This window comes from Delphinus delphis, chromosome 2 (genome assembly GCF_949987515.2).
Source record: "Delphinus delphis chromosome 2, mDelDel1.2, whole genome shotgun sequence".
Classification (NCBI taxonomy): domain Eukaryota; kingdom Metazoa; phylum Chordata; class Mammalia; order Artiodactyla; family Delphinidae; genus Delphinus; species Delphinus delphis.
The window spans coordinates 130,120,184-130,144,419 of NC_082684.1; the positions used below are offsets into that span (position 1 = coordinate 130,120,184).

Sequence of the window (24,236 nt, forward strand, 5' to 3'; positions counted from 1 at the left end):
AAAAGCCAAGCCAGTCAGAAGGGAAACATGGGGTCAGCCCATGATATAATACAATTGTACAGGCTTTTACAGTCTCAAAATGAATATTTTGATATCTATCTATGCAAGACACTGGATATAGGCAGCGGCTAGAAATAACTCCATTTGATAATGGGGTATAGAGTTCAAGCACAGTATAATTAAATAACCAGCAAAACTGGAATTTGGACCAGGCCTATTGATTCTCCTTCCCATCTTCGCCAGCAAAGTGACGTCTGGCCTACTTTGAGTTTTATTGCTTTTGGAGTTTTATTGCTTTTGGATTAGTATAACTGATGCAGTAAGGTGGAAAATACAGTTAAGATCAAAGAAGGCCAAATTCAAAGAATTAGCCCCTATCTCAGGCTAATTGGATCCTTGAAACTTATCCAATATTTAAACCACAGGTGCTGTTTATTTCTTTCTAAGTTATCCCTAAAAGCAGAGAAAATCAGCAGCTTCTGGCATGTCTAGAAATTCCCCTAAGATTGGGTTCATTGAGATGACTGCAAATCAGGTGTATAAATCAGATTCTTAAGCCGTTAATAAAATCTCTTGGGACGCTGGTTGAATTTCCTGTTCATTTCTTTCTTCGCTTGTGAAGACCAGTTTGCTTCATTCCCTCTTTTCTGGGAGAGGCTTGGCCATTGATACTCATCACCTAGCTTCTCCAAGCATTCATTGTTTTTATATACCTTGCAGTAGGACTTGATTTTAGGTGTTTGATCTCAGGGATCTCTCATTTCCTTAAGGGAATATATGGCATTTGATACAATACATAATTATTGCTAACGTAGGTGTATTAAGAAAAAACCATGACTGGCAGAGAAGGTAATAGCTTCTGTTTGCATTTTCTTTAAAGGATGGCTTAATTTATGCAGTTGCACCTGTGCTCTCTTCCAGTAGGTTGGAGAACCACCTGTATTATTAGTAGAACTTCGCATATAGTAATCCTGGTGTCTGCTTTGGTGGGTGGGAGGTTAGGGCAAGGGAGTGGTTCCATTGCTGTGTTCTGACCTGAAATGCATGTTATCAAAGCTGAATATGAGAGTGGGTCAAAGGAGAAGCAGGGCTCTGAGCCAATAGTTGGGGCCTTTTGTATCCTGTTCAGCTTATGCTCCCATGGTAACTGTATTCAACACTCTTTCTCACAGCTGCTCCTGACATCACTGGCCATAAACGGAGTGAGAACAAGAATGAAGGGCAGGATGCCATGATGTACTGCAAGTCAGTTGGCTACCCCCACCCAGAGTGGATCTGGCGCAAGAAGGAGAACGGTATGCCCATGGTGAGTACGAGGCAGCCCTGGTTCTCTGTACGTGGGTCTCTGTGGTTGCTGGAGTTTCTCCTGGGGAGTTCTAGACATCTGGACTAGTTTCTGCAACCTGCCATACTGGCTGCCGTGGCTTGGGTCACCCTTTCTAGAGTCTTGGTGGTTACATCATGAATCTGGAGGTCATTGGCAGTTTCTGACCAGCATGGAACCCCTGTACGTGATTTGTTAAAGCTGTCTGTCTGGTAAAGGATTTGGCTGTTTACCTTCAAGATAAGACACCAAGAAGAGCTAACCCCAATCTTAAAATTTTACTGTTATTCTAGTACATTTATCCCAAAGAAAATATTGCTCATAAAGTGGTCTTAATGTACTTTTCTTGTTTTTTTGGGAAGGCAAGGCAGTGAGAGCAATTAATAGTATATTCCTGGAACACATGAAATAGTGATTAGGAATTGAGACAATCTAAGGAGGCCCATGGGCAGCCTTAGACATTGGAAATCTGACAGTATCTGCTCCAGAAAAGGTCAAAGAAAACATCTTTTCCAATCTGTGGGATGATTCTTGATGGTATGGGAGAGTCAAACCTTTCGACTCTCACTTTCTGATTAATGCTTAACCGGTCTCCTATTCTATCAGAGGGACTGTCATACATTCTTCCCCAGGCTTTGTATGCCTAGCAGTCTACTTTTCAGGCATCCTCTTTGACTGCCAGTCTTCAGAATCAGAAGGGACCCTAGAGATCATTTAATCCAGCTTCTTTGGGAAGGTTATACATATTAACCAAGGTAAATTAGTGGCAAGACCACGGAAGTTTCTTGCATATGACGGTATTTTTGAAATACCCTTTGAAGGCTTGTGGACCAAAGGTCACACTCACTAATCACCTCAGGTCATAAGTGAAAAACATGGAATTAGTGAGTGAGTAGAGCAGGAGTTAGAGAAGTTGGCAGCTTTTCAAGTCCTAGGGTTGAAGCTTCACAGAATAACTAATTTTGAAGGCTGTGAGTTTCCCATTCCAGTCATACCCACACTCAAACACAGACATGATTTATGCTATAGCTAGACATCATTCTGGGGATTATCTTTGCCTTTCCTCTCTACTATTTCTGATTATCCTTTAGTTGCTGCATAAGAACTGACACATGAGTCAGATTTTTCCTCTGCTAGTAGCCCATGAGATCAGTGCTGCAAACCTGTCCCAGCTCCACCCAAACCCCTGGTCATACTCTCACCTCTGCCTTCCCACACGTGCCTGGAGCACTCCTGTCTTGCTTGAGCAGCTCTCCTCCCCCACAGCCTAGTTCAAATGTTAGCTTTTCTCCAACTTTCCCTGACTCTTTGCAGCAGTGTCCACTCCCTCGGTGCAATGTGGCTCTATACGTACCCTCTGTTGGGGCTTCTTACACGTCCCTTTAACCATCCCTTTGGGGGTCTGGTTCCCTCTTGAGGTCAATCTCCATGTTCATTTTTGTGTCATGCTTTTCCATTTCTATCTCACCTTCCCCTTAGGTAGGATATAAAACATGTAACATGCTAATGTAAATATCTGTTGACTGATTGAATAAACTTTCCTTTAACCCTGTAATTCTGAAAGGAAGTGGAAGTTACGAATTTCCCCCACTCTGACCAGGAGCAAGTTCTTAACATTGTTTCTAGAGGAAGTTTAGGGAGACTTTGCAGAATTCACCAAGCGTGAAGTAGATATGCTGACTCTGAAGGCATCAGATAGGCCTGATGTTACGAGATACATGCCTGACCATGGAGCTCACACCCCTTCTCCATCCTCTGCCTGGTTATGGTTTCTTACCTGGTGTTTGGAGCAGCATCTTCTAAATTGAGTTGGTCTTTTCTGGGTCTACAGGGTAGGACCTCCCTTCACTTCATACAAGTTGGAGAAGTCCAGAGGACCAACAGCAGGGAAGACTTTTACCCTGGCTCTGCTAGAAGATTGTTGACTGGTTGTTGAGATTGAAGGGCAGTCAGTGATCAAGTACTCAAAGTCCCTTGGACAAAGATGGTACTAGACACTGCTCCCTGATCCCGTCCAGTGTCTTGCTAAGGATGTTAGTGTTGCCCTGTATTGGGCACTAATTCACCTACTCTGATCTTTGTGTGTTATCACTTTATCTGCTTCTGAGCAGGAGATTGTCAATACCTCTGGCCGCTTCATCATCATCAATAGGGAGAATTACACTGAGCTGAGCATCACAAACCTGCAGATCACAGAAGATCCTGGCGAGTATGAATGTAATGCTACCAACTCCATTGGCTCTGCCTCCGTTGTCACCATCCTCAGGGTACGGAGCCACCTTGCCCCACTCTGGCCCTTCCTGGGAATTCTGGCGGAAATCATCATCCTTGTGGTGATCATTGTTGTGTATGAAAAGAGGAAGAGGCCAGATGAAGTTCCTGACGGTAAGAACATCCCTACAAAATAGCTGTGCTGTTGGGGCTGGTTTCCAAGCCGTGGGGTGGTTTCCAAGCACCCAAAGAGGACTATAAGAATGTTGGGATTCAGTCCCAAAAGGAGAGAAGGAAAAAGTCTTATACTGGTTCCTCACCCCCTACCCCTAAGATTAGCCACCTTGAGCTATAATTATTAGCTCTGTTCTCCATGTGGGTGTTCTCCAACCCCAGTCCCATCTGCCCTTCAGGCCCCTTGTGGGGAATGGGCAGTTGTCAGTCTCTTTGTTCAGCTCTGTCCTCCTTCAATACAGATCATCAGGCAGATTGAGCTTGAGGAGAATCCAAGTCAAGCCTAGAAGCCACCCCAAGATCGCAGGCCACCTGGCCTTTCAGGCAGATTTAAGGTATCTAATTGGTTGTCACATGGTTGCCTGGTATAGCCCCTGTAGGTAACTGCCCTAGTCCAGTCAGACTGTTATTGGGAAAAGCCATTGGAACAAGCCACTTTTTGGTTCCCTTGGTTGGTCCCTTCAGAAGGTTTTCAAGGTTTGTGGTGAAGCAGGCCCCTGCCATTTGGCTTTTTTGTCTGTCTCACAGACAAGAATGGTGGAGAGCATCTGATGCATTACCATCCCCAGTTTAAGACAGATAGCTAAGTAGTAACACCTGGAGTCCCTGCCTGACGTGGCACCCTCAAGCTGGCCCAGCGTCCCAGAAGGGAGTGGATAATAGCAGCAGAACCAAAGCCAATTGTTAGGCATTGGAAAGAATAAGAATCTTAGATGGTTAGACATGCTTAGAGTCAGAAAAGGTCCTGGAAGTTATGTTTTTTGTTATGGATGTTCTATTTCTAACCCTGTGATTATAATGTGGGGGGGACTACTGATGGAGACTTGCACCAGTAGTACTTCAGATTCCTCACTAGCTCCCCAGCCCCATCCTCTTACCCTATAATAGCATCAGCGAAAACAGATTAATTGGCCAGCCAACTATCACCACCACTTGCCTGTCACTGATTGGACTGGAGGGGTATGCACGTAAACTCAGTGCCTTGGGTGATGGGGAGGATGCCAACTCTAGTCTGACTGTTCTGGGCCTGTGCTTGTGCACTGTGGTGCTGTACCCTGCCCCAGAGAGCTGTCTGTGTCCCTGTGGCTGGCCAGGACCCAGTGCCAGCCATGTGTGTCAGCAGAGAATGCTAAGGGAGGTCTGGTGCTCCCTCAGGAAGAGTGCAGCCCTGGAGGCATGCCAGTGGCTCCAGAGTCTCTGGAAGGACATGTTTGAGAGCAGCAGCCACCTCCCCTTCTTTTCCTTCTCAGCAGCTCCTAAGTCTCTCTGCCTGCACTAGGTAGAGTGAGTATTGTAGTGAGGCTGGTGAAAAGGTTATTTGGTGACACTAGCGATGTATGTGGGGAGACTTGGTGGACTTCCATCCAAATGTACATTCACCAGTGAACTAGATGGAGGAATGGGATGGACGTCAGCTGGAAGCAGATGGGCCTTTGTAAATACATGGGCTTGTGCCCTGCAACATAAGAGTGTCCTGGGATTTTTACTTTCTTTCTCCTGGGTCCACAGAACTGCTATTCTATGAAGCAAAAGTGCTTTCTTAGGATTTTCATATATGCATAATGCTTTTCTCTCTAAATTTCTCTTTCTTGTTGCAAATTAGGACTTCCAAGGCTGAGTACCTATGTCTAGATCTGACAGTAGAGGGGGAGAGTTGCCTGTCAGTGTGTTTTCAGCGTTGGCTTATTAGGAGCAGTCATGCCTCACTCCTGAAAAGGGCTGAATGCTTTTGCTTTGCTAAATATCGCCTTTCTCAGCTTTCCCTTTGGAAAAATTGAGATGCAAAAAGTCAGTAGGAAAAGGTAAAAATGGGCTTCAAAACCTGACTCTTTACTTTAAGACAAGGCTGGCTGCCCCTCTCTTGGCAGAGTGACACATTGGCTTAGCCTGTCCCTGTTGGAGGTTCCTGTTGTCTTTGCAGGAAGCAGTTTCACTTACCAGGTTGCTATCCCAGCATATGTGGAAGAGACCGTCAGGTTAGATTTGAGGAATGGTTAGTATTGGTTCTATCTGACAAGTGCAGGCACCTGCCCAGGGAAAGCAGCTTTTTTTTTTTTAAGAGCTCCATGGCTGTTGAACACAAATGGGGACGAGTTATACAAGACACCTGTGGCCAGCAAATCTGAACAGCTTCCTGGAGGGAAAATACTCTTTTAAGATAAATTATTATAGGCAGTGAATGAATCCTATGTAAAAGAGATGACTGCAGGGTAAGTGCAAAGTAAAACCTTCTTGCTCTAGTGTCTTAGAAGAATACTGTAATGCAAGCAGCTTTTACTTTGTTGTTATTATTGAATTGGGGCAAAAAATCTGGGATGCTGGAATTATTGCAATGTTTGCCTTCTCTCTGTTCCCCTCCTGACAGCCAGCACTGTCCAGGCTCCATTCTCTATCACATGCCCTTGCTTGAGCATTTCCATCCCATAGTTTTCTTCTTTGTCTTTCTGCCTCTTTTTCTCAGACTCCTCCCTAGTCCTGCCCTCCCCTTTTTTCTTCTCTCCTGGAAGTAATTTTTTTGAAAATTTGATTGTTCCTCCGTGAGTTTTCTTTATGCCGTGTCTTTTTCTTCTTTAGCCAGTTTCCCCTCAACTCCTGTGCAATTCACAAGAGCAAACTCACTTCATATGCTTTCCTCCCATATGCCCTTCTTCAAATTTACATATAGATATATGCATACGCTCCTTTTTGGAATGAATGAGCAGGTACCTTATACAGATTTGGGGTTTTAGGGGTGATGAATTTTTACCTGTCAGACAACCGTTCGTAATTCTGTGTTGACTTATACCATTGTGAAAATTGATTTTTTAAAAAAATAAGCCTGACATGCTTCTTCTCTGCCAAATGAATACACTATTATCAAGATATAGCAGTGATTTATTTCTGACTCACTGGACCTTTTTTTATATGAAAAAAGTTCATATAAAACTCATAGTATTCATATTTGGGCAGTCTGTGAGTTTTTGGTAACTCGGTGCTGTACTAGAAAAGCACTAAGGGAACAATACAAAAGTATAAAAACACAAATTTAAACTTATATAGTTTAGCCTGAGTATGTTTCACTAGAAGAGCAAATATTGCTTTAGATTTCTCACATAGAAAATACTTAGGGTTAAGGTTTAGCTGCTTCCGGGGGGTAAAAAAGGCCCATGACTTTTTGTCTGCTGGAGTATACTCAGGACATTTTGTAAGTGAAACTTACATCTAAATCCCTTTCAGTCACTGTTACAGTGTCTTTGAGGACTGGTGCCCCAGTGGGTTGTCTTGTAGGTAGATTATCTGCATATCACCTTTAACCTTCAATGTTTTTAGTAACAGGTGAATTGTGGAGCCAAGTAAGGGCTTTGTTTTTTCAGTTTACTCACCTTCTGACTACATTCTCTGGAAATGTTAAATGATAATTCTCTAAAAAGACGAGATACAACTAGCATCCCTCTAGCCTTCCATCTACCTTACAGCTGGACATATGTTTGGAGCTCACCTTGTGTGTTGGTTCCCTGCTGACTGAACCCAGAGAGTGATTAGTGTGCCTCTCGGGAGTGAACCTGCTTAGTTGCTGGGGCCTTCAGTTCTGCTGCACATTTTACTGACCTCGATTGAAAACAGTAGGAGCTGATTTAAGAGAAGTGCTGGCATCAAAAAGAGTTTTCCATTATCACGTTAGGGAGATAATTTTATAAGCAAGTATAGGCACTCTTCCTTTAAGTTACTGGTATAAAAGACACTTGAGGTTTTGTGGGAACCATTTTTAGTGGCTGTGATGTATCCAAACTCTTTTTAACACTTTAGAATTAAGAGCTAGTCTAATGTTCCAAAATCAGTTAAATGGTCAAAACATTGGTAGCATATGAAGCTTTACAAGAGGACAGGAATGTTGGAAAAGGAATGTGACTTTTAAAAATGATATGTGAAACACATGTGTTGTCTCTTAACCAGGGGTCATCTGGGTCAGTAACAAGCTACCTTAGGAAGAAAATACAATAGGACTGAATAAGGAAGGAAATTGAAAATAATTGTTACTCTCTTTTGGGTTTAATGCTGCTCTGCTGAGATCAGGCAAAATTTAAGTGGGTTTGGAAACCATAAATCCTCATCCTCAGTGAGATGAAGGCAGTGAAAAAGGAGCTTTGACCAGACAGTCAACTTACTTTGACATTAAAGCCATCTTTTTGGAGGTGGTATTGTATCAGGTAATCTGTTATTTACTAGGCATTGCAGAGCACCCTTCCAGATTCTGAGGCGATGTAGGGGAATGAGGGCTCTAAGTGCATTCGGTTGGGAAGACAACATTCAGCTGAATGAATCAGTGTGTGCAACAGGTCCACCAGGAACTTCACTCATAAGATGGATTCCAGAAGCATCTTGTTTCCACTCTCCCCCAGCCCTCTTCCTCTCATCTAGTCAGTGGCTGTGAGTAATACCCAGCTGGAGAGAACAGTCATTGTTTAAGTGGCTGTCTTTTGCCCTGAGGGTTTGGGGGTATGTTGATATTTGTCGGTTACTATGACTTCTTTTTTTTCCCCCCTCAATTGCATCAAACCCTTAAAACATGGTGGTAAGTGAGCGATATGCATGCTTTTGGAGTTTGTTTAATCTCCGCTTCAGTCTATACGATGCACAGTTCATAATGTTAACACTTTTCTTCAAGTTTACTTCATTCACTTTCACAACTAATTTGGATTTCAGTTTGCTGTTTAATCCTCATTTACTTTCATTTTCTTACCTTTTATCTGTAGTTCTGTTCTTTCCCTCTCTCCTGATTTCCTTGTTAGAGGTCAAGTTGTTGTTTTTGTTTGACCTGTAAAGGGAGAGTGGTGCTGCAGATAGGGATTCAGTCCAGGAAAGTGGGAGACTTGAGGCTCTTTTCTTTGTTCCTTATAAATGTGGAAGTGGATTTGGGGAGAGAGATGAAGGGGCTCATGAGACGTAGGCACAAATGTGAACAGCAACTGCTCCCACTTGCAGGCATGGCAGCTACACCAGAGCCACTGTTGCTAAAACCCCTCATGCAGCCCTTTGCACGTTATCGCCTTGTTGGGCTGGAGAATGACGTTATTAGTCAGACACCAGGGCGTACATATATCCCAATTACTGAAGAAAGAAAAGCTCATGGTGTGAAGTGCTTGGGTTAATGCTGAAGTGTCACGCTTTGAAAAGATTAGCTTGGCTATCGCGATTCCCTCTCCCCTTTTTTTCTCTTAAAATTGGGAGTAGATTGGTGATATTCTTGAATCAGCTACCTTGCTTTAGAATTTTGTGTTTTCGGGTGCACAGCCAGAGCACTAAAAATATTCTAAGTTTGCTCCTGTGTCCTTTCCTGTAAGTCCCAGAAGTGCTTAGTTCCTAGCATGTAGCTGAGCTGGTTTGGCCAGGATGCTGAGAGCGTTAGGGTGTTGTGGTGAGGGAGGATCTAGGCTGGGCTCGTGGGTCTCAGTACCTGGTATGTCTTTGTATATCTCCACTGTATACACAGTACACAGATGTCTTGGGTGTCTGAGTCTTAAGTTTGTTCTCTGTACTGTTCGATAGTGTACTATTGTTAGTAGTAGAATCCTGTGGACACTGGTGTGTTGCTAGCCTATTGTTCTGGCTAAGTCACTGGTTTGTGGTTAGTTTTGTTTCTGTTTTGTTTTGTTTTTTTTTTCTTTTTTTTGAAATCTTTTTTTGCTCCAGTCACTGTGTGTGCTGGCGGTGGCTTTGCCTCTCCGTTGCCTCAAAGGAACAGGTGGAGCAATGTCTCCCTCTGACAGACATTACTCCTGACGTGTGCTCCTGCAGATGCCTACACTGAGACTGTAATCTCCATAACTGCTTCATGTGCACCAAGCCCCCTTGTGGAATCCTGCTGAGAGTTTTTCTAGAAGCCTTCAGTTCTAAATCATTTAGTCTACCTGACGTTTGTAAACTAAAAAGAAACTAAGAGCACTTAACTTGCTTTTCCCCACCTTTGTGGGCCTTAAAAAAAATCTGTGTGTGTGTGTACAGACACACACACACACACACACATACACACACACATATATCCCTGGTTAAAGGGGACCAAGTTGCCCTTAGTTGAAACAGGAAGGAAAAACTTACAAATCAGAATCAGAAAATACCAATTTAAGAAGGCACCTAAACTCAGATAATGTAAGCTTTTCGATTAAAAAGAAAAAAGATAACTCATGGCTCATCTGGGTTTGGGTTCTGGTTTTGGCCAGGGCACGAGAGTGAGCCAGTTTTTCTATCTGAAGTCTATTCTAGAGGGATGTCAGCACCATTCAGCTTTCCCTGGTCTGTCACAGAACATCCTCTGGTCTACCTACACTTGTTGCTGGCATAGCCTAGCCTGTCTGACCCAGTATTAGGTTGAACCATTGTGGCTTCCTCTATCTCATTCTCCAGACTAAAGACTCTCCTAAAGATAACAAAACAGCAAGAACAGTGTCCTTTGGGGAAGTAAGGATGTGTGTAAACATACAGATTACACATCCATCTGCATTGCAGGATTGAGCCAAAACTATACATGCATTCACCACAAGAAAACAAACAGCAGGATTTTACAACTGAAATGTTGGTTTGTCTTCTCATCTACTTAAGAGTGAACCACTGGAACTTGGGGACAAGATGAGTATAATGATATTGCAGCCTATCTGTCCGCTACAGTTGCAGTTTTTCATGACAAGCATTCAAAGTGTTAACTAAAATCATTGAAACAACATACCTGCCATTAAAAACCTGAATCTAGAAATAATAACTCCATGAGTGTTTTGCACCTCCAGATGGAATGGCCTTGAATAAATGCTATGAATAGCCATGTTTGCCACTTGCCGTTTGCTGTTCTGTTAATCCCTGTGCAGAGTCTCACAATCTTCTCCCTTCTTCTTCTGTCTCTCAATGGATTATTAAAACCTGAACACCTGTGTAGACGATGAACCAGCTGGGCCAATGTAAGTAGTTTATTCGACATTGATTCAGTAGTTTCTGGTTGGGTTATTATGTATTTGCCGTTTAATCAAAGGGCTAGCTAAGATTGTAGGGGAAGACAGTGAGTGGAAACAGTGTTGCAGTGTAGACTTCTTAGCCAGACATGGAGTCGACTGAGAGTTGACTGATTGCCATTTGATTCCCAGGACAGGCAGTACAGTTTTTTTAGTAGCAATACAAAGTGGAATACCATGCAAAAAAAATGTTTAAAATTTTGCACACCCCATATGTTTAAATTGATAATGTGGGGTAAATCACCAGTATATCTGAGACTTCAGGTTTTGTTAATTTCAAGCTCGACTGTAGCATGGATAAACTGCCTGGCTCCATTAAATTGCGTGTATCCAAGAGACAAAATTGCAAATTTTCAATCAATCCAAGATTAGCAGAATCTCCTAGAGTTGGGGACTAAGTCAGAGGCAGGCAAACAGTGCCCAAATTATTAAGTGCCAGAGGGCACAGCACTGCCTGTATATAATTGAGTATCTTTTATCATTTGAGAAGAGACAGTGGTGTTGAGTAGAGAAAAAACTACTATTTCACCTTTATAGTAATTATAGTTTACAAGTCAAAGGGAAAGTTACCGGTATATTGTCTGCCTTGGGAGTCAAAAGGATCTATTAATTTAAGGTATGTAGGCACTTTACACAGGAATATTAATTGTGTATTAATATTGTGCAATAAAACTTACTATACCAGGGATGGCAGTAAGTGGAAGACTCCCTGTATTTCCGTGTGTTATACTTTCAAAAGTTGCTACTGACCTTGAGTTTAACTCTTGTAAATGCAATTTTTCCTCCAAAGGAAAACCAACTCTACCAACAATCACAAAGATAAAAACTTGCGCCAGAGAAACACAAATTAAGTACTACTTGTAACGTAAGTATGGCCTTCTTTAGAAATTTTAAAAAATTATATTCAAATGAATGTGCCTCTGTTGACCTTATTAAAAATTCTTCAGTAGTTGGTGTTATGTTGCAAGATCCTTTAGTTGATTTCAAGAGCAGCCAATACTAGTGGAACAAGTTGTCTGTCCAGTGTAGCAGCTGGAAAGGAAGATTTTCAGCTGAGCTCTTTCACTTATTTACATAAATGCTTTTCAGAGTATGTATGATGTTTCAAAACATCACTTTACCACTTTACTTACATCTTTAAAAAGAGGTAAAAGTGAAATTGTCACCTTAGGTGGATTATTGAGGCCAGTTGGTCCCACTTTGCTTCTGAGGGCAAGGCAAGAATGGTGGCCAGGGACAGCTGGGCTGGAGTACCTTCTGGTTAGGCACGTGGAGATCTGAATTCCTCACCGCATCCCTGAGCATGCTGTTTGAACCAAAGCTTTGTTTTATAGGCACTTGGTGTAGTCTTAAGTAATAGTGCATATTCTCTTTTAATTTCTAAATACTCTTCCTTCACAGATCCTTAGGTTCCTGAAACTGGTGGCAACATGACCTGCTAAATTTTCTGCTTGTACCTCTTTGGTTCTTTCCCTTTCAAGTGAGCAGCACCATGATGACTGTCTAAAGCATGCCTTATTTAGCCTCTCCTGTAAGGGTGACCTAGCCAGGTACATTTTAAACAATGCTTCAGTGTAGAAGGTGTAAACTATTTTGGGCTTGATGTGCTGTGAATGTTGCTTTTTTTTTTCCCCCCTTTGGTAGAATATTTAAATAGAAGTAAAAAGGTCCTCTGAGGATCAGATCATGCATGCACCGTTTTTTTACTTAATGCAGCTGTTAAATTGGCAAAGCTCTAAAATGCACTGCTGCCATCTAGTGACACATTTTTGTAAAGTACAGCAAAACCTACAGATATATACAGTATATAAATATATATATATATTTATATTTTTGGGGTGGGAGAAATCCAAAATAAAATAAATGCTTGTTTCATTTTTAAGCTGCTGATACTCATTCCTTACTGTATGTTGTCAGATGAGGAAACTGTTCAGTTCTGGTACATAAAGATGAGTAATATAAACTGAAATCTATAATTTTAAGGGCTTAACCTATGACTTTGATAAGAAGCTGGAACAGTCCACTGAATGGATGTAATGAACTGCAGTATATATGTATGATTGCTTTTTAAGTGATTATTTTTTTCTTTTGTTAAATCATGTAAATTCTTAGATCCTTTTGCACTGATGTGTTGAACCTGATTGTACATTCAATTAAGGCCAACTTTTATAATTTACCTTTTGTTTTCAATGACCTTGAAATGTTACAGCATGGTATTCTATGCAACTAGTTATACTTTGAGGTTGACACTGTATTTTTTCATTGATTGAGTGTAGATTTTCACACCCGGCAGGGTTCTCACACGGTGCGTAATGGTAGATGCATGTACTTGTGTTTTGTGTAATTGTTGAAGTGCAATGATGTATAAAAAAGTGGATTCACCTGTTTTTAAAAATAAAACTGATAAAAGGTGTTGGAATAATACTCTTTATTCTAGTTTCTCTAGTCTTAGGAGGAAGCATTTTTTCCATTGCACTGAAGTTCCTCAGTTCTGTATGTATATAGAATGTTAGTTGCTCAGCTCTGTCAGCTTTTTTAGTTCCTTTTCCACCTCTTCCACAAATGCTGGGAAATTCTGATCCATGAGGCACAAGCGTAGAAAGGGGCCTAACTCTTCCGTGTTCCATGCAGATTGTTCATAGACCACGGGCAGCTCCTCTGATGCCAGGAGAGACTGTGGGGATTCCAGAAGAGTAGTTTATTAGAGATTACAGGAGAAAGCAACAGCCTGAATAATAGAACACAAACTTTGCCTTAAGGAAAGATTTGGGAAATAGACACCAAAAATTAGTGTTAATTAGCTTTGCAGAGTTCCTTTACATAATGTTTCTAAATATACAAAGTGAGATAAACTTGTATCCTTAGGTATTTCAAGTATATTAATGAAACGATTTGCAAAGTTAAGATTCTGCTTCAGTGAAGAGTATGGTGCTGATAAGTTTGTGGACTGATAAAGCCTGTTGATGAATGGACGCCACTAACTTAGATCATCCTTCCCACCTTATAGGTGGAAAAATGGGTGTGAGCAGTTCATCATATGGAAACTGGGTTCTGAATGTAATACAGAGAGGTCACAAACTGACCATCCCAAGGACACAATTATCTTGCTTTTTCTGGTCCTATCCATGAAGCTTGACAAGTAGAGGCATGTATCCATCACCACAATCAAGACAGAACATTTCCACCACCCCCAGGAAGTCCCTCATGCTACCTGCTCTTGTCAAACCCTCAACCCTTGGCAACCATGATCTGTTTTCCATACCTTATAGTTTTGCCTTTTCCAGAACGTCATATAATGTGTGTTTTTCACATGCTATTTGACATTTGTATGCCTTCTTTGGTAACTTGTATTTTAACACCATTTGACTAAGCTGCCAATATTTAAATATTAGGAGAGTTCAAATAAAAGTCTGACTGAGCTTGGCTATTTGGAAGATAAGGTGACATTGGATCCACAGTCCCACGTGACGAAGATGGCTCCAGCTCTGTACGTGGTTCAATTACGTCTGGGCCTTTGACTCAGCCTTCTTATTCTCTCCTCATGTTAATTCTACTTAGGTAGGTGGTTTTCTGCCCTTTCCATGGCATGGTTTGGTATATATGTATACAACTGACATTTCTCTAAGAACTATCTATAATAGAAATAGATTTTTCTAAATTCAAACCAGACTGTATCTAAAAGGTAGAAAGAAGAAAATGAAAGTAAAATGGAGCCCTGTTCTCCAGTGAGAGCCACTGTTAACATGTTAGTGTATCTCCTTCCAAACTTACGTTGTGTTTTTACTACAAAAATCATGCATGCTATTTTGTAGCCTTTTAAAAAACAATGTTCTATGAATATCTTTCCTTGTCAACAGATATAGACATCACTTTTAATGACTACATTTTTATCCTGCCTATGGTTATAGCACTCTTTAACCACTCAGTATCCTATTAGTGAATAATTACGTTTCCAGTTTTACTATAAAAAAACACTAAAAAACATCCTTGTATGTATATTTGTGTAGATGAAATGGTATTATAGGTAATAAGATATAAAGTTAAATTTTATCTATATTGCTGAGTTGCTTTCAAAGAGTTTTACCAAACTTATATTCAAAGAACAACTTGTCTAGAAGGTTAGAGCAAACAAGTAACATATCTGAGCTCCCAGCCTGGTGCTTTTTCTTCTTTATACATGGTTCTTCTATATGATGTAAATAAACTGGGCTGAGGTACACCTTTTATAGCAACTGATACTTCCTGAATAAGGATGTCACACACTGCCTTGCTCATGAATTTTTTTCTGTGGCTCAGCCACTGTAACCCCAGTGCAGATATGAGGCTACAAACTGGGCACTATAACGTCTGCCCTGTGATTGTCCATTTATTTTGAGTGAGTGGTGAGCCAGATGGAGAAAACACCTGTTTCTTATACCACTGTTAGCACAGTTTAATAGATAAAGAGGAAATTCATCCTTGAATATTGAATTCCATGCAGAACTCTGTGGAAAGCATAGGCTGAGAGCCTGCTGTCAAGCACAGCAGGGAATGCAGTGAGGAGGAGACCACCTCCAGGAGCTCCAGCAGACCAGGCCTCAGGAACCCTGAGCCTGAATGAATAGTTCTGCAGGAGTCTGTGGTAACAGCAGACTTCAAGGGGAGAGGGCATGTCTGAAAGCAGTTCTGTGGTAACAAGAGTTGAATCCTCCCGGGTCTCCACACATCCTTAGCTGAGATCCTCACACTGAATATCTGCCCCTACAGAAACTATCTTGATATGACTCCGAATTCATATTGATATTTATCTTAGAAGAGTTTCCAAATTTCATTTCCAAAATTAAATTGAAATTCTTACCTGTATTCCTCTTTCTGGGATAGGTGGTGAATAAATTCTTTATCTCACACATTTAATTAAAGGCTAACACTATAGGCCACTCTTCATCTTTTATTTCCTCAGGAGAATAGTTCTTCAGTATGTGTCATCGTGTTTAATCTTACAACAAGGGTAGGTGGAGATGGCCTGTCTCTGTCTTTACCATCTTCTATAGCAACACTTTAAGTTACTGTTCTAGAACAATGGATTGAACAGAGGGATACAAATTCTTCAGGATCACTGTTTTTCCTGACATGAAAACTGAACATGGAAATAGGCCCTACCTGAGCTAACCAGGCCACTGAGGTCCTTCCTCTTGGAGTGCCTGTGCCAGCTGGTACCCACCATTGCTGCTCCAGGTTCTGGTGTGACTGCTTTCATGTTCAAAGAAAGAAAACATCAGTAAAAGTGGTAAGATCATTGTTGGTGTAGTCTGTCCTGGTTTAAGCTTGGCTATTACTTGATTTACCACAGTAGAGGTACAGACAGAGTTTAAATCTGAGGCGCCTGCCCTTATGTTCCTTATGTCTGTTCCTTATGTCTCATAGGCTGGCAGTGCTTTTTCTTGTCTGACACCGTGGTGTACTTCTGTCTTCAGAGGCCCAGCCCAGGACCATGTGCTGGTACTGGAGGGCAGTGGACATTGCCCAGCTTCTGATAATCATGATTTGTCACCTTCTAAAAATTATTACTCAAGTAATACACGTTCACTGCGAAAAAGGGAAAAAACCCTATAGTTGCAAGATAATCTTACATTTTTAATAAAAGTTAAAAAAAAATCTCATTTTAGACATTCTGAGGGAATGAGTTCTTCTGTTAGTAAAATTCCTAGATATCTTCATTCAACAATGTTTTGTGCCTACTGTGTACTAGACACTGGGGTGATAAAGGGAAGGGAGCCACAAAGAACAAGGTAGAGGTCCAGCCCTCAAGAACCTACAGCCCAGTAAGAACTTAGCAAGTCAGGAAGTGCTGGAATGGAGGTAAATATAAGACTTAAGGCTTAGAGTGGAGGGGGGAGTACAGGAGGGGTGTGTGTGCTAAGCATGAAGGGTAGGAATGCTTTAGAGTCCAAGCTGCTTCAAAGGAACCTGCTATAGGAGGGTTTGTTCTCTAGCAGAACACACGGGATGTTTTCTAGGCAAACAGAGTGAATAAGGTATAGAAGGAGGCCTGGAGACATAAGAGGCTCGGAGGGCTGCTTCTACCTAAAAGCACAAACTTTTCCAAGAGCCCCATCACTCCTCCTTCCTAGCCACATGTCTGCAGGCCTCGTTACGTTTTGGATATATGTGGTGCTTGTAGTGCTAATCTCCAGACAGTTGCGAGCTAGTGGTATCACTCAGGGAGAATCCAAGACCCTCCCTGGAAGGTGTCTCTGTCAGCAGCATGTTCTGACTGCCAGAAGTAAATGTTCTACATGGAAGCTGACTGTTGCTAGTTAGTGCGTATTAGCAGAAATGCATATCTGGAAGCGTCAAAAATGGGGTGGCAGGACAGAGAGGAAGGAAAGAACAAAGAGAAAAGAAAACTAGTCAAGAATACTAAAATAAAAATGAGCAAAAAGGTAAGGGACTTTAATGAGTCTAGAATCCTTAGGCAAGCCCCATTTCTCTATTTAGTTTCCTTATCTGGAAAAGTCAGACTCTAGTGTTTCTTCCAGCTCTGATATTTGATGTTTTCCTAGGAGACACATCAGTTCAGTTCACACTGTGTTCTTCAAACAACTGGGAAAGACATCAACCAAAATTCATATGCCATCCACACTGACCTATAGCCAAGTGCGATGGAAGCAGCTGAGGCTACTGGGGTGGCCCTAAGGATTGGACAGTCCTCTGCCCAAGTGCAGAGAGATGGAAGGTTCTGTGCACACAGGAATGAGCCCCTGGCCGCTTTCTGCTGGACTTCCTGTGCTAACAGAGGAAAGAGTTCACCTAGGAACTGCCCCCCTCTCTGAGTACGCTGGGTTGCCTTAGAAGCCCTCAGGTTGAGAAATACCTGGTTAGGCCACAATTAGTAAAATTACAAGGCTGAGGAAAAGTAAAAAAATAAGAGCCAGGAAGTGACTCAAGAACTTGAAATAGAAAGACATGGAATTATCTCTATTTGCAAAGAAGAGAATAACTGTTTTAGACAAAAGAAAATATATAGGCCAGAGCTTGCACCTCTTGAATTGGATTCTGAAAAAGGGAGCATGATAGCAAATTTGCACAGCAGCAGCTAAGGGCAAGCCTTAGGAGTTTTTGGCATTAGGAAGACTAGAATATTCTAGGTAGTGCTTCACAATGCCTGCATGCTGGTGAATTAACCCAGTAGCTTTATCTTGTCTCCTGTTCTGCAGCATCAGACACTCTGTCTTATCATGGCCCTATTGACTCATGAGTTCTTACCCTCAGTAATAACTGACTAGGATGCTCATTCGTTCATTTGCAAGGGAAGGCAGATCTGAAACGGTAACAGCACTGGCAGTAATAGTAATAATGGATCATGTTATTTAGGTATTTGCCAGATGTTGTCCTAGCTGCTTATAGACAATTTCAGTCTCACCATTTTACAGATGAGTGACTTGCATAAGATCACGTAGCTACTAATAGGGCTAGGATTCAAACCTAGATCCATTTTGATTCCAAAGCCTGTGGTCTTTGCACAACACTGTGCCATCTCATCTACTCAGAACACCAAACTACAGATCAGAGGAAGACTTGAATATGGAATCAAGAAAAGACATGAAAGTTTTGTCATAAGCAAGAAAGTACCTTATAATAAGCCATTCCATCCCGTTTGTAGAGAGGGGATTCTTAAAGAATACAGCAGCAGCTGATGAGGCAAAAATGTTTTAAACTAGATCCAGGGTTTGTAAAAAAAAAAAAAAAAAACCAGCTTTAGTGTTAAGACATGTTCACAACAAAAGTCATGCAGAAACAAATGAAGAAGAATTCTAAAACATCATCAAAATTTGATATGGCAGGGCTTCCCTGGTGGCACAGTGGTTGAGAGTCCGCCTGCCGATGCAGGGGACATGGATTCGTGCCCGGTCCGGGAAGATCCCACATGCCGCGGAGCGGCTGGGCCCGTGAGCCATGGCCGCTGAGCCTGTGCTCCGCAATGGGAGAGGCCACAGCAGTGAGAGGCCCGCGTACCGCAAAAAAAAAAAAAAAAAAAAAAAATTTGATATGGCAAATTAAACATAGTCAAGAAGAAATCATACAGTACTTGTTTAAAGAAAAACACTTTATGATAAATAATGTAAATCTATGTTCACCCCAGATAAACTATGAAAAGAAAGTTGGTGTAAAGGTGAAATGTCTTGGCCCAGTGAGTTTAAGGGGAACTTCCAGGATGAAGTGATGGAAAGCCAGGTTTGGAAAATCATTACTCAAAATAGAAAATAAGAAAACCCAGCTTGAAACTAGAATTTCATCCCAGGAGCAGAGGTAGCTTATGCTAGCAGCTTGTGGGACTATGCCAAAGAAATGCTAGAACATGTACCTCGAGGAGAAATTCTGTAATAAAGATTCCCAAACTTTTATCGCAAGACTCCTTTACACTCTTACAAACGGCTTTTGTTTTGAGTTACATGTGATATTTATCTGTTAGAAATTAAAACAAAAATTTTAAATATTCATTTAAATCTTATAAAACCATTATATGTTATATTTAAAACATTTTAATGAAAACTATATTTCCTAACAAAAATATAATGACTTTTGCAAATCTCTTTAATATCTAGCTGGACTCTCCTCCTATCCACTTATGCACTCAATCTGCTGACACACGTTGTTCTGGTTGAAGTATATGAAGAAAATCTGGCTTCACACAGATATATAGATGGAAAGTTTTTTTTTAAAAATGGGTTTTTCAGTTAATTGTGGATATTCCTTGATATGACACCAAAACTCAACAAGTGGTAGTTTCTTAAAGGTTATTTTCAAGGTAGAATCTGAAATCACAGCAAGGACTTTTTTATACTCTGTTATACTAAAATCCTTTGGTCTAAGCAATCTCTGTACTGTTTTTCATAGCAGTTGTACCAATTTACATTCCCACCAAGAGTGCACCAGTGGTTCTCTTTACTCCACATCTTGTCTTTTTAATAATAGCCATTCTGACAGGTGTGATGATATCTCATTGTGGGTTTTTTTTTATCGTTTTTTTTTATTCAAACATGAATAAGTACAAAATAATATGAAATACATGAAGACATAAATAATGGTACATTGATCACTTGAGTATCCACTATTGATTTTAAGATAATAAAAAACAGCATTAACTTTGAAGTCATTAATGTTTTTTCAAACTTTTTATTTTATATTGGAGACGCGATATCATATATTTGTCTTTCTCTGACTTCACTCAGTATGACAATTTCTAGGTCCATGTTGCTGCAAAATGGCATTATTTCATTCTTTTTAATGGCTGAGTAATAGTTCATTGTATATATGTACCACATCTTCTTTATTCATTCCCCTGTAGTTGGACATTTAGGTTGCTTCCATGTCTTGGCTATTGTAATCAGTGCTACAGTGAACACTGGGGTGCATGTATCCTTTAGGACTATGTTTTTCTCCAGATATATGCCCAGGAGTGGGATTGGAGGATCATATGGTAGCTCTATTTTTAGTTTTTTAAGGAACCTCCATACGGTTCTCCATAGTAGCTGTATCAATTTACATTCCCACCAACAGTGCAAGAGAGTTCCCTTTTCTCCACACCCTCTCCAGCATTTGTTGTTTGTAGATTCTCTGATGATGCTAATTCTAACTGGTGTGAGGTGATACCTCGTAGTTTTGATTTGCATTTCTCTAATAGTTGAGCAGCTTTTCATGTGCTTCTTAGCCATCTGTATGTCTTCTTTGGAGAAATGTCTATTTAGGTCTTCTGCCCATTTTTGGATTGGGTTGTTTTTTTACTATTGAGCTTCATGAGCTGTTTATATATTTTGGAGATTAATCCTTTGTCCGTTGATTCATTTGCAAATATTTTCTCCCATTCTGAGGGTTGCCTTTTCGTCTTGTTTATGGTTTCCTTTCCTGTGCAAAAGCTTTGAAGTTTCATTAGGTCCCACTTGTTCATTTTTGTTTTTATTTCCATTTCTCTAGAAGGTGGATCAAAAAAGATCTTGCTGTGACTTATGTCAAAGAATGTTCTTCCTATGTTTTCCTCTAAGAGTTTTATAGTGTCCGGTCTTACATTTAGGTCTCTAATCCATTTTGAGTTTATTTTTGTGTATGGTGTTAGGGAGTGTTCTAATTTCATTCTTTTACATGTAGCTGTCCAGTTTTCCCAGCACCACTTACTGAAGAGACTGGCTTTTCTCCATTGTATATCTTTGCCTCCTTTGTCATAGATTAGTTGACCATAGGTGCGTGGGTTTACCTCTGGGCTTTCTATCTTGTTCCAGTGATCTGTGTTTCTGTTTTTGTGCCAGTACCATATTGTCTTGATTACTGTAGCTTTGTAGTACAGTCTGAAGTCAGGGAGTCTGATTCCTCCAGCTCTGTTTTTTTCCTTCAAGACTGCTTTGGCTATTCGGGGTCTTTTGTGTCTCCATACAAATTTTAAGATGATTTGTTCTAGTTCCGTAAAACATGCCATTGGTAATCTGATAGGGATTGCATTGAATCTGTAGATTGCTTTGGGTAGCATAGTCATTTTCACAATATCGACTCTTCCAATCCAAGAACATGGTATATCTCTGCATCTGTTGGTATCATCTTTAATTTCTTTCATCAGTGTCTTATGGTTTTCTGCATACAGGTCTTTTGTCTCTAGGTAGGTTTATTCCTAGGTATTTTATTCTTTTTGTTGCAAAGGTAAATGGGAGTGTTCCCATAATTTCTCTTTCAGATTTTTCCTCATTAGTATATAGGAATGCAAAAGATTTCTGTGCATTAATTTTGTATCCTGCAACTTTACCAAATTCATTGATTAGCTCTAGTAGTTTTCTGGTGGCATTTTTAGGATTCTCTATGTATAGTATCATGTCATCTGCAAACAGTGACAGTTTTACTACTTCTTTTCCAATTTGTATTCCTTTTACTTATTTTTCTTCTCTGCCGTGGCTAGGACTTCCAAAACTATGTTGAATAATAGCGGTGAGAGTGGACATCCCTGTCTCGTTCCTGATCTTAGAGGAAATGCTTTCAATTTTTCACCATTGAGAATGATGTTTGCTGTGGGTTTGTTGTATATGGCCTTTATTATGTTGAGGTACCTTCCCTCTATGCCCACTTTCTGGAGAGTTTTTATCATAAATGGGTGTTGAATTTTGTCAAAAGCTTTTTCTGCATCTATTGAGATTATCATATGGTTTTTATTCTTCAATTTGTTAATATGGTTTATCACATTGACTGATTTGCCTATATTGAAGAACCCTTGCATCCCTGGGATAAATCCTACTTGATCATGGTGTATGATCCTTTTAATGTGTTGTTGGATTCTGTTTCCTAGTATTTTGTTGAGGATTTTTGCATCTCTATTCATCAGTGATATTGGTCTGTAATTTTCTTTTTTTGTAGTATCTTTGTCTGGTTTTGGTATCAGGGTGATGGTGGCCTCATAGAATGAGTTTGGCAGTGTTCCTTCCTCTGCAGTTTTTTGGAAGAGTTTGAGAAGGATGGGTGTTAGCTCTTTTCTAAATGACAGAATTCACCTGTGAAGCCATCTGGTCCTGGACTTTTGTTTGTTGGAAGATTTTTAATCACAGTTTCAATTTCATTACTTGTGATTGGTCTGTTCATATTTTCTGTTTCTTCCTGGTTCAGTCTTGGAATGTTATACCTTTCTAAGAATTTGTCCATTTCTTCCAGGTTGTCCATTTTATTGGCATAGAGTTGCTTGTAGGAGTCTCTTAGGATGCTTTGTATTTCTGCGGTGTCTGTTGTAACTTCTCCTTTTTCATTTCTAATTTTATTGATTTGAGTCCTCTCCCTCTTTTTCTTGATGAGTCTGGCTAGTGGTTTATCAATTTTGTTTATCTTCTCAAAGAACCAGCTTTTAGTTTTATTGATCTTTGCTATTGTTTTGTTTTTATTTCATTGATTTCTGCTCTGATCTTTATGATTTCTTTCCTTCTGCTAACTTTGGGTTTTGTTTGTTGTTCTTTCTCTAGTTCCTTTAGGTGTAAGGTTAGATTATTTATTTGAGATTTTTCTTATTTCTTGAGGTAGGCTTGTATAGCTATAAACTTCCCTCTTAGAACTGGTTTTGCTGCATCCCATAGGTTTTGGATTGTCGTGTTTTCATTGTCATTTGTCTCTAGGTATTTTCTGAGGAGATGGGGAAGGAGAATGAGTGAAACAGGTAAGGGAGATTAAGGGGTGCAAAAGTAAATAAATAGAATCCATTAGTCTGTTTTGCACTTTGAAAAATTTGTGATCTTTTTACTTTTTTTAAATTTCTTTTTGGCTGCGTTGTGTCTTTGTTGCTACGTGCAGGCTTTCTCTGGTTGCAGCGAGCAGGGGCTACTTTTCATTGCAGCACGTGGGCTTCACATTGTGGTGGCTTCTCTTGATGTGGAGCACAGGCTCTAGGTGCGTGGGCTTCAGCAGTCGCAGTATGCAGGCTCAGTAGTTGCAGCACATAGGCCCTAGAGCGTGTGGGCTTCAGTAGTTATGGCACGTGGGGTCAGTAGTTGCAGTGCGCGGGCTCAGTAGTTGTGGTGCATGGGCTTAGCTGCTCCGTGGCACGTGGCATCTTCCTGGGATCGAACCCACGTCCCCTGCATCGGCAGGTGTATTCTTAACCACTGCACCACCAGGGAAGTCCCTATTTTGCACTTTGGGTCTTTCATCCATGCATGATTTTGTAGCGTCATATATTCGTCACTTGAAAAATACTGCTTCGCTGGACTATACAGATCTCCCAAATGTTGAAACATTTTGCACTTAATTATTTTAAAGATCACGTTCATTAGTAGTACCATCAGGAAGGTCTTCTGGGTTAGGAAGCTGTGAAGCTCAAGTGGCAGATACAAGTTTTCCAGGATTCTAATTTTCACTCGAACAGCTTATTTCATCATTATCGATAAATAATATCAGTTGTTTTCTTAAAATGACAGGCTCACTTCATTCGAGAAAATGTCACCAAACACCCAAATCTGAATAACCAGAGTTTGTCCGTTCAAGTAATACGGTGTTCCATGAAGAAAGAGGTGGTTCAGCACCCAATGCATTCATACAGGTGCTTTCCAGGAGAAAGCCATCGTGCTTCAGAATACAGATGGTTTTGTTAGTTGGTTCTTACTTCAGTGACCAGTGAAAAACCTGACTGCATACAGTTGGATACCACTGCCTTGATCTGTGCTAAGGTGACAGCAGGTTTGCTCACAATGCTTTTGTCCCATTAACACAAATATCCATATAGCAAAAGGGCTAACATCTTAATATTATTACAGAAATACTGTGGACTTTGTGGACCCTGGAAAAGGTCTCAGGGAAGGGTCTGTGGATCATGCTTTGAGAACCACTGTTCTATAGTGACACCCATAATACACCTGGGACTCCCAGCTAATCTAATTCCTAGTATTACAGGTAGCTACAGTGAGACTCAAATTAAAAAAAAAAATAAATCACTGTGTCTTCTTTGGAAAAAAACGTCTATTCAGGTCCTCTGCCCATTTTTTAATCAGATTGTT

The 24,236-nt window shown here is 40.6% G+C and overlaps 2 protein-coding genes across 3 annotated transcripts in view; one reads left to right on the plus strand and one right to left on the minus strand.

Moving 5' to 3' along the window:
- The window catches only part of NPTN (neuroplastin), a 55,769-nt gene extending 42,582 nt beyond the window's left edge, over nt 1-13,187 (plus strand). Inside the window, exons 5-9 of one of the 2 annotated variants that reach the window (XM_060005642.1) lie at nt 1,173-1,306; nt 3,436-3,709; nt 10,686-10,695; nt 11,537-11,611; nt 12,148-13,187. In XM_060005642.1, the coding sequence (XP_059861625.1) occupies nt 1,173-1,306; nt 3,436-3,709; nt 10,686-10,695; nt 11,537-11,597 (479 nt within the window). In that variant the 3' untranslated portion in view covers nt 11,598-11,611; nt 12,148-13,187. Of the gene's footprint in view, nt 1-1,172; nt 1,307-3,435; nt 3,710-10,673; nt 10,696-11,536; nt 11,612-12,147 lie in introns of both variants that reach the window. The other variant, XM_060005641.1, reaches the window with a different exon arrangement.
- Nucleotides 13,134-24,236, minus strand: part of REC114 (REC114 meiotic recombination protein) — a 165,001-nt gene continuing 153,898 nt past the window's right edge. The window contains exons 6-7 of the mRNA XM_060002817.1: nt 15,886-15,975; nt 13,134-13,420 (exon numbers count right to left, since the gene is read on the minus strand). Of these exons, the coding sequence (XP_059858800.1) occupies nt 13,256-13,420; nt 15,886-15,975 (255 nt within the window). The 3' untranslated portion in view covers nt 13,134-13,255. The remainder of the gene's footprint in view (nt 13,421-15,885; nt 15,976-24,236) is intronic.